This window comes from Xenopus laevis, chromosome 6L (genome assembly GCF_017654675.1).
Source record: "Xenopus laevis strain J_2021 chromosome 6L, Xenopus_laevis_v10.1, whole genome shotgun sequence".
NCBI classification, from domain to species: domain Eukaryota; kingdom Metazoa; phylum Chordata; class Amphibia; order Anura; family Pipidae; genus Xenopus; species Xenopus laevis.
The window spans coordinates 5508068-5518668 of NC_054381.1; the positions used below are offsets into that span (position 1 = coordinate 5508068).

A 10601-nucleotide genomic window follows, 5' to 3' on the forward strand; every position below is an offset into this window, starting at 1 on the left:
TATATTGCAATATATGGACAAACAATCCCTGTTTTGTTTAAAGGGTAAGGCATTTTTCAGTAGCAGTAGCACAAAATGTCTCTGTCTTAAATATATTGATAATGGGTTGAGTGCAGAGGACTCTTGTATGTGACTATATGTATTTCGTGGTCACAGCCTCATTGCACCCCCGCCTAATGGTTTTAAATTAGTGGTGAGCACAACTTTTCCTTGTTTGAACTTGTTACACCATAAATGCAATGTCAAATTGAGAACTGAACTGATGCAGTTAAAGTTTCTTTATTTTAATTAGTTGGTATCTAATGAAACAAAGAAAATGATAATAAAGATAAATTAAAAAAAAAAAAAATCAGCTTCTGGTACAGAGTGATCTTTGTGCAAAAAGCCGGCGTAAGTCCTGACTGATCTACCTCTCATCTGCTGCAGAAACTCTTTGCTGAGCATTTAAAGAAATATGACCAGCTGAAAGTCTATATTGAGCAGAACCTGTCTGCCCAGGAGAACATCCTGAAGGCCCTGACTGAAGCCAACGTCAAGTATGCGCCAGTAAGGAAGATCATCAGTGAGGCCGAGCAGAAGTAAGTCACCCAGTGATAGTTCTGTGGCTTTTAGGGTTTTTAGCTTGATGTCATGGCATACCAGTACTGTATGTTATCATGCTATGTGTGATATATAGTTAGATTTTTATTATAGGGATAGTTCATTTGATTCACATTTAGTACGCTTTAGACAGCAGCATAATTAGAATCTTTTAAATTGGTCTACATTCACCTATAGCAAGTATGTATATTGTCAGGCTGATCTCTTAATTGACAGGTGGAACCACACCGAGCAGACGCTGATCTCCTCCTACGAAGCATATGAAGACCTGATAAAAAAGTCCCAAGAAGGGAAGGATTTTTACGCTGACCTGGAAAACAAAGTGGCCAAACTCGTGGAGAAATCGAGAGCGGCCTTTGATGCTGCCCAAGCCAACAGACAGCAGGTGCTGGATCGGTAAGGCTGGTCTGTTTCAGTGAAATTCTCTCAAGCAAATGGAATGTGTCTGTATTATTTCCCCACTAAGAAAAGTTGGAATATTCTAACAGTCTGGTGGGAGTATTTCCCCATTAGGTTAGATAGACATTCAAGCAGTACATGACTGAAGCAGTTCCACCAACTGATCGTGTTTGTATTGATTATATGTATACTTGCAAAATAAGCAGTAGACTTCAGATCTGTCGGAAGAAGGAGCAGATTTACTACCATCTAATCTGCTTCTATTACACTTGACACACCAGTTCTCAGGTGTATTCTGGGAATTAGGGGATGCACGGGTTAATAAAAAGTCAACCTGTACCCGCCTGATCCTTACCCACACCCGACCCAAAACCTACCAGCACCTCTATTTATAGACCCGCACCCGACCCAAAACCTACCAGCACCTCTATTTATAGACTTGCACCAGACCCAAAGTCTACCAGCACCTCTATTTATAGCCCTGCACCCACCCGCAAACATTGTGCAGAAGATCTAGTGGGAATATTAAGTGTTTTTTCTTCTTCAGGGAAATAAAGAAAAGACCTCCACCACGACCGACTGCTCCTAAGCCCGCTCTGCAGAAGAAAACCTCAGATGTTGACCTTGACAGCCTTCCCCTGTCTGACTTTCCCAACCTGCAGCACTCGCTCTTCTATTCTGATCTACCCGAGGAGCTGAAGAGTCTGCCCCCAGAGGCCCTTCTTGCCCAACTGGACAGGTTGTCTGCAGATACACTTGATGCATTTCCTTTGGACCCAGCGTATGGTGGCGCAAAGCCTCCTGGAGTGAATGCCTACAGAACCAGTAGGACTGCCAGTGCTCCTGTGGCTGATCCACATGCAGTGCCTTTCAACCACAACCCCCACTTTAATCCCATGCCAGGACACGCGCCACAGTATGGAGGAGTTGGGTTCCCAGCTAACGCTTTCCCTCCTGTTATGTACAACGGTAACCCTCAGCTGAGCTCTGGATCAGCTGTACCCCCACAGTTCAAACGGTCCGCTCCTCCCCGGGCAAATGCTCCCCCCCAAGCACCAGTGTCATTGTCATCCCCACAGAATCCGTATACTGCAGCAGCTATGGGCAGAGTCCATGTACAGCCTAACCCAGAAACTGTTCCCATACCCCATGGTTATGCCCCTGCTGCCATGCCACAGCCAAGAAGCTCCCCACAGCATGTGCCCATGCCAGCTACAGCAGCTGTCGCGCCTCCGTATAAATCTAACACTGGCGTGGGTTTTGGATTTGGGCAGCAAGTCTCATCCTCAGGAGTTTTACCCAGTACAGTAAACTATTCAGTGGCAGGTTATGCTCCTCAAGGTAGCCCTCAGCTCCACAGTACAGCCCCTGTAAGTGGCTTGCAACCACAAAGTGCACTGGGCAGCCGCCCAGCAACCACCACTGTGGACAGTATTCAAGGTCCTATTTCAAGCTACACAACTCCTAGGCTGCCGGGGCCAAACCAAGCACCTCAGCACAACCAGACTATAACTCCAACTTTGCCACCTATTCACCCTCAGAGTGTTTATATGGCTCCTCCTGTACACCCAGGAATGGGTCAGCCTGCTCCATATGCCTGTCCTCAATATGCTCAGCCATCTCGACCCATTATACCACAAGCCCAGCCTCCACAAATGTTTCATGGCCCGGGACAGACTCAACACAGACTAGATTCAGCAAGGCCTCCATCTGTACCTAATCAACAGCAGTATGCCCCTCCTCCACAGCCTCCATTTGCTGCTCAAATGAGACCACCTCTTCAGCACCCTCATCCTCCTATTTATCAGCCTCAAGGACAGCCTCCTGTTGTGCCTCAGGTACCAGCTCAGCAGCATTTTCATCAGAGCCATTTTCCAGTGCAACAAGGGATCCTTCCCCTTCACCCTGGTGCTCAACCCCATATCCCACCACAACTAGGGCCTCAATGTTTCCCTGTTGCTCCTCATGACAAGCTGCCTCCGCAGGTCCTTCAACCACATTCTGCTGGTTTGAACTTTCCTGGAACAGTTCCCAGATCTGCAGCCCCAACAGTACAAGCCATCCCTCCTCATATGGGTCAGGCAGCACCTCAAATCCACCCTCATCCTGCTGCAGTAAGCATGCATTCAACACCTCCTGGCCTCATTGCACCAATGACATCAACTGTACCCTTTGTTCCTCCAGCAAGACCCACTGTTCCTCCTCCAAATAGCTTAGCCAATCAGATGCCTGCTTTAAACCAAATGCCTATGGGTGGATCTCAAACTACTCCTGTCATCCCCCACCACACACAACGTCCCAGTAGCCCAGCCATGAGCAACTTACCAGGAGCAGTAATTGTTCCGGGAGCTGCAGCTATCCCATCTCCAGCACCCTCTCCTCAGCCTTCTTTAGTTATGCAGTCTCAACCAAGCCTTCCCACTTCTGGGCCAGCCACTACTGCTATTCCGCAAAGACCACCTCCTTCACTAACACCAGGATCTACACCCTTAAACCAAGGGTCTGGTGATGTTGTGTTCCAGAGGCAAAGCTCCTCAACAGATGACCTTTTGTCTTCAAGTCCTGAGAGCCAACATGGTGGTTCCAAGACCTCAGTTGGTCAGCCATTGTTGCAGCCCACCAAAGCAGATTTAAAGGAAGGGCAGAAACCGAAGGCAATTCAGCTGATTGAAAACGACCCATACGAGAAGCCAGAACATGTGATGAGGCTGCTGTCTGAGCTTGACCGCTTCCGAGTTGTTGTTGAAGCTTTAGATAAACCTGTGCCCGGTGCATCAACCCAACTGGATTCCATGTGGAAGGAATTTCAGGATGCTCAAGAGAAGGAGGCTAGACAGCAATCTATTGCAATTGCACGCTGCTACACCATGAAAAACCGCCATCAGGACATCATGCCTTATGATAAGAACCGCATTATTCTGCAGTCAGGGAAGGATGATTACATAAATGCCAGTAAAATTGAAGATCTGTCTTCCTACTGCCCAACCATTATTGCCACCCAGGCTCCACTAGTAGGCACTGCTTCAGATTTCTGGCTGATGATCCATGAGCAGAAGGTCTCCTTGATCGTTATGTTGGTTTCTGAGCAGGAGGTTTTGAAGGTAAGTGGCTGCAGCTTGGACATTAATCCCAAGTGCAATATTCTTACATCATGTCATGTAACCTTGAGGCTTTCTTTTCAGCAAAAGGTTCTGCGGTACTTTCCTTTGGAGAGAGGCCAACCCATGGTGCACGGGCATATAACCCTAACACTCACCAGCCAAAAAGTCACAGACATACATGTGGAGAGGGTGCTGTCCCTGCAATACAAGGACCAGAGCCTCAAGCGATCCATCATTCACCTGCAGTTCACTTCATGGCCTGAACTGTATGTATTTATCAGAGAGCAGTGGGGACATGGGATGAGCTTGTAGCAGGATGAGCAGAGAGGAAGGGGATGGGCCTTAATCATAGATTTAGTTACTACAGGTGTGATGCACCTTAACAATTCAGTCCCTTGTGTTTTGATTTCTTTCTAGGGGTCTCCCAGACAGTAAAAACAATTTGCTGAGATTCATACAGGAGGTGCACAGCCACTATCTGCACCAGCGCCCTCTACATACACCCATAGTTGTTCACTGCAGGTGAGTGCCTTTCTGTACTGGACTTTTACATGATCCCAGAGGAGAGACTGTAGCATCTCTACAGCATGTGGTTATGTGAGAGACATGATTCAGCTCTAGCATCTGTCCTCTGCTTTTTGGGTATATGCCCTATACCCCATGTTTCTCTGGTATTTTTCATCAATTTTATTTTCTCCATCCCTCTCTTCCTATTTGGATATATGTCCTCTTAAGCCAGGCTCTTCTTCTTTAAAGGAGTGTTTCACCTTTAAATTAACCTTTAGTATGTTATAATGATCAATTCTAAGCAATTGGTCTTCATTATTTAATTTTTATATTTTTTTTAATTATTTACCATCTTCTTCTGAGTCTTTCCAGCTTTCAAATGACCCCATCGAGAAAAAAAAACCCAAATGCGCTGTAAGGCTACAAAATGTTATTGCTACTCTTTATTACTCATCTTTACATTCAGGACCTCCCCTATTTAAATTCCATAGTCATATTCTTATTCAAATCAACACATGGTTACTACGGTCATTTGAATTTGCAAACTGAAGAGCTGCTGAATAAAAAGCTAAATAACTCAAAAACCACAAATAATAAAAAATGAAAACTAATTGCAAATTCTCTCAGAACATTACTCTCTACATCATACTAAAACTTAACTCAAAGGAGAACAATCCCTTATGTATATTTATATAATACACAAAAGCCATGAATATCCTGTAAATTATATCCTTATAAGCGGTGAGTAGTGATGTCATCAGTTATAAACGGTGAGTAGTGATGTAATTTCTGTCACATGACTCACTAAAATTTGTGTATTATAATAAATAAAGTACCCCCAGTTGTAAAATATGAGGATATTAGAAGTTACCTCGGAGTTCCATGACCTGTATAAAAACACTCGGCCTTCGGCCTCGTGTTTTTATATGGTCATGAAACTCCTCGGTAACTAATAATATCCTTATATTTTACAAGAGGGGGTACTTTATTCACTATATAATCTACAGTCTGGTCATTTCCCTATGGGACCAGACTGTAAATTATATCCTTATAAACGGCGCGTTCTTTCGTCAGAACGCGCCGATTATAAGCTTAAAGAGACAGCACTCGCAGCTGCTGCCTTGCTTCCCACCGCTATAGCTTTCGGGCTCCACATTTCCTCACTTCCCACAACGGATTTACCCGTTTTATGAGATGAAGGGCTTCTCTTTCCTTCATCGCATCTCTCACTCCTGTCACAAGTCTCCTGCAGCTGCCTCCCTGGTGTCGCTTTCCTCACAGGATTCGGCTCCATTTTCACTCCCCCTCCCGTCCAGTGTCTGAAGTCTCGCTCCGCCTCCCTTACACTGCCTAAATCTCGCTCTGCCTCCCTTACACTACCAAAGTCTCGCTCTGCCTCCCGTCCACTCGCTCCCCCTCCTTCCCTGCATGACCGGTCTCTGATGCAGTAAAAGAAAATGATGTGACACAGAGGGGGAGCGATTCTTTAGATAGTGGATGGGTAGAGGAATCCTGTGAGGAAAAGAGCGAGACCAGGGAGGCAGCTGCAGGAGACGTGTGCCATTTAGAAAGCAAGAATAAAATACAGGTACCTAAAAGAGCTGCAGTTAAAGATAAAAATCAACTTGTAGAGACACTTCAAAAAAAGTAAAACTGAACCCAGAAACTGTAGATTATAATAGATAATGTACCCCCACTTAAAATTTATAAAGATATTAATAGTCACCTCGGAGTTATGTGACCTGTATAAAAGCACGAGGCCTGCGGCCTCGTGCTTTTATATGGTCACATAACTCCTCGGTGACATAATATCTTTATAAATTACAGTAGGGGGTACATTATCCACTATATATTGTCTATCTCCCCTCCCCCCCCATCCCTTGTTCTTTGGATATATTCCTCCAAATTTGAATCATAGAATTTTCCTTCAAGACCACCTCTTCCTATATGGATAATTTCCTTCAAGCCTCATCCATCAACATATTTTGGGCATCGTTGTTTTGCTTTCTTCTTGAAGTCTTGTTAACAGATTTCTTGTAACCCACAAGCCGTTGATCATACCTCTGTATATTGCTTGGTTATTTTATACCTCAATATTATTTTTTTTAACCATTGTAAACGTTCTGTCTATAGTTCTGGTGTGGGAAGGACGGGAGCCTTTTGCCTCATGTACGCAGCAATGCAAGAGGTGGAAGCCGGCAATGGAATCCCAGATCTAGCAGAACTTGTGAAGAAGATGAGGCAGCAGAGGAAATACATGCTGCAGGAGAAGGTACGAGGGCACAAAAGGGATGAAGAATGTGAATAAAAAACATAGGTTGTGCAATAGTCACAATCATCACTATCACTGTTTTATTTCCCTACTTGCACTACTTTGTGCCCCAGGGTGCCTGGCTTAGGTGCATTACTGTGTGTGTGTGTCATTTACTGCAGATTATGTTGTACTTTCTCTGTTCCAGATACACCTGAAGTTCTGCTATGAAGCTGTGCTAAAGCATGCCGAGCAGGTCCTGCAAAGACATGGCGTCTGCACCCCGTCCTCCAGCAAGCCTCAGCACAGCACCCCACTAAAGGTGACACCGCAGCTCTTTGCCATATTATAAAGGCTTGTCTAAATGTTATTCATTGTGCATGGATGTGAACAGTGGCCATATAACAAACACTGAGTTCATTAATGCATGTTTCTTAGCCGTGTGTGCTGTCCTTTAATAACAGACAGGAGACCTTTCTATTAGAGCTAAATTCTTCCATTGGAAGTCCTAACACAAAACCATCTCAGCCTGTAGAGACTGAGCCGAACTAGTGTGTGAAAATGTGTTTTTCCTTTTGGCATGAATGATCCAAACTGACAGTACTTTTTGTATGTAACCATGGTGATAAGAGTGACAAGGTTGCAGTCTGCACAATTTCACGTTACGGTGTTGCTGATTTTGTGTTGCAGCTGTACACTGTGCAGGACCCGCAGGACATTGTACTGGGGGGAGACATGCCTATCAGCTCCATTCAGGCTACTATCGCAAAGCTGAGCATCAAACCCTGCCCTGGTGGCACAGAGAATACAAGTTCTTATCAGCTGCAGCCGTCTATAGATCCCTGGGGAAATGAGCCAACAACTAGTAACGTGCTGCAGCCTGACGTTCCCTCAGTTACTCCTCAGCCTGACGTTACCCCCGTGGCAGTTAGTAAGGAGTATCCGCCATCACAGGCTCTGCCTCCCACTGCTTCTAATGGTAATTCTGTCTTCTTAACGGAAAGTGCAATAGAAGTGTCCAACCATCTCCCCTTGGTCACAGGCGAGGTGATGCCCAAAGCAGAGCAGTCCCCCGCTATTCCCTCCACATCAGCCTCATCCTCTTCTCTCAACCTGCTGGCCTCCATGACCCCTGAAGCCTTCAACCTGGACAGCTCCCAGAAAGGGAAACAAAAGATGAGCAAGCAAAACTTTTTACAGACGCAAAATGGAGGAGGTTTGGCACGAGGAAGCACTGCTGCCGACGACCCACTGAGCATGCTCGACCCTCTCTGGACACTTAAATAAATCCCAATGGGAAGAGGGTTCAGCCGTGGCTTTGCCTTACATGAAAGTAGGGGCTGTTACCATTCATGTGGGGTTCTCTCCTTCCCCTTCATGTTTGTTGCATTCCAGCAAAACGCTTGTCCTTGGCTCAGGCCGACCAACCGGTTAGTTGAAGCTTTGGGTATATTGCACTTATCACTTAGAAGCCAACACTAACACCCATGCCCATAAGCGAATGCGTCAAACGTCCCTAGAAGAGTTTTCTTGTCACCCTATAGACTTAATATCTGACTGCCCATTGGGCAAAATCAGCTACAGCTTCTCCATGGAAAGAATGTTCTACATGTGCAAGGTGGGGCCCTGCTCTAATGTAACACAAATTAAGATTTTCCCATTGTTATTACTGTGAGGGGGGTCACTGCAAGAGCCAGGAAACAACACTAACTGTTCAGTCTTAGCTAAAATGTAGCACTTGTGTGTCCTTGTACAGTCCTTGTGCTCTGCCCTCACTGACCTGGGGCTTGTTCGTTTTGGGGTGCCTTGTGGGCTGAATGAGAGTGATGATGTGTGACCCTTCCAGGGACCAGTGGTTTGGATATGTTGCTTTTTAAGTGTACCTTTATACCATTCACATTTCAGATTGGGGCTACATTCAGCATGGCTGCTGGGAGAGGGAAGGGGGGTGCTGCACCTTTACATCATTCATATTCAGGGGCACCCTAGACTGTAAGCCTAGAACCATGGGAACACACAGGAACCTGTCCAATCAAACAGGGAGAGGATTTCAACAAGACTGTATCAACAAAAAGCAAAATGTAATGTCTAGGAATGCTGTGTTGTACCAGCCTGGGGGTTCAGCATATTGTGAGTCAGTCCCTAAACTCAGGGACAGCAGCCCAAAACCTGTACTGTGAATCAGCAGAAATCAGCAAAGATGATGGGGAGCTACTAGGGGCATCTTGAGAGGTGCAGATATTCCCTGCTAAAGGGTTGTGGGGGCTTTGGGCTGGTACAGAAGCCTAAAATGAAAGGTGCAGCATTTCTAGCCTTAGTTTTAGTTCCCCTTTAAGTTGTCTCTTTAAGTCCACTTAATCAGACACCTGTAAAATCCGAATAGTGGATTAAGGAGGGGGTATGTACACCAAATGATAACAGAAATGTTTGTTATTCCTACTAAATGCCTTGTATCTTGCCTGGAGTTCTTGTGCTTCTTTGGAGGAGAGCTGGATCAACAGAAAAAGTCCCTTCTTTTCTTTTTTCTGCATGAGGAGCGCCCTCTACTGGCTGGGACAAGATGCATGTGAACCATTGTGACATCTCAGTACTGTGACATTAACAGTTGCTGTGAAATTCCCATTATCCCACCCACAGTTTACCGGTTATCAAGGCTGATGGGAGTTGTAGTTCAGCCATGTTGGGATGTGTCACGCACACCAAATAAAAGGGACCAATCAAGGACAAAGCTACTGGAACTGGCTATATGCTCATTGTAGATGGTCTCGTCACTAAGCCTTTAAATACAATGGGGCCGTTTCACTATAGTGTATAGCTTGGGAGGAAGCTTAATATTGTTTTTAATTCTTTTATTAAATAAATGATTGTTTCGTCTTAAGGCTGTGGCTTCCTGGTTTTAATTTGCCTTACTCCGGACTTATAAACGCACTGAATATGGGGGCTGCTCGCTGCCCCATCCTCTCCAAAGGGGTAGTTCCCCTTTAAACGAGCATTTCAAATGATGCCGACAGTGATATATGCCATTTGTCTAAATTTTATATATATTTTTTGTGTTTTTTCAGTTATTTAGCTTTCTGTTCATCAGCTCTACAGTTTAGTGTTTCCGGAGGTATCTGGTTGCCAGGGTCTTGTTTACCCTATCAACCAGGCAGTAATATGAATGAGAGACTGGAATATGAATAGGAGATGGACTGAATAGAAGGATAAATTATACAAAGCAACAAAAATGATTGTATTGTATGATTGTATTCTCGCAGAGCGTTTTTTGGGTGTGATCCTCATCTGAAAAGAGGCAGCAGAGTAAAGCAAATAACTATAAGAAATAAATAAAGAAGACCAATGGCATAGTTGCTTAGAATTGGCCATTCTATAACATACTAAAAGTCAACTTAAAGGGGTGGTTCACCTTTAAGTTAAATTTTAGTATGTTATAGAATTGCCAATTCTAAGCAACTTGCCAACTGGTCTTCTTTATTTGTTTTTGAATCATTTACCTTCTTCTGATGCTTTCCAGCTTTAAAATGGGGGTCACTGACCCCTTCCAAAAACAAATACTCTGTAAGACAACAGACTTTTTGTTATTGCTACTTTTTATTACTCATCCTTCTATTCAGGCCTCTCCTATTCATATTCCAGTCTCTTATTCAAATCAGTGCATGGTTGTTAGGGGAATTTGGACCCTAGTCACCAGATGGCCGAAATTACAAACTGGAGAGCTGCTGAATAAAAAGCTAAATAAGTCA

General features: G+C 44.6%; 1 protein-coding gene across 1 annotated transcript in view; it reads left to right on the forward strand.

Moving 5' to 3' along the window:
* ptpn23.L (protein tyrosine phosphatase, non-receptor type 23 L homeolog) overlaps positions 1–9736 on the forward strand; it is a 31792-nt gene extending 22056 nt beyond the window's left edge. The window contains exons 18-25 of the mRNA XM_018267010.2: positions 427–578; positions 817–996; positions 1547–4100; positions 4182–4366; positions 4518–4622; positions 6741–6879; positions 7067–7180; positions 7549–9736. Of these exons, the coding sequence (XP_018122499.1) occupies positions 427–578; positions 817–996; positions 1547–4100; positions 4182–4366; positions 4518–4622; positions 6741–6879; positions 7067–7180; positions 7549–8145 (4026 nt within the window). The 3' untranslated portion in view covers positions 8146–9736. The remainder of the gene's footprint in view (positions 1–426; positions 579–816; positions 997–1546; positions 4101–4181; positions 4367–4517; positions 4623–6740; positions 6880–7066; positions 7181–7548) is intronic.
* Positions 9737–10601: the final 865 nt, after the last annotated feature.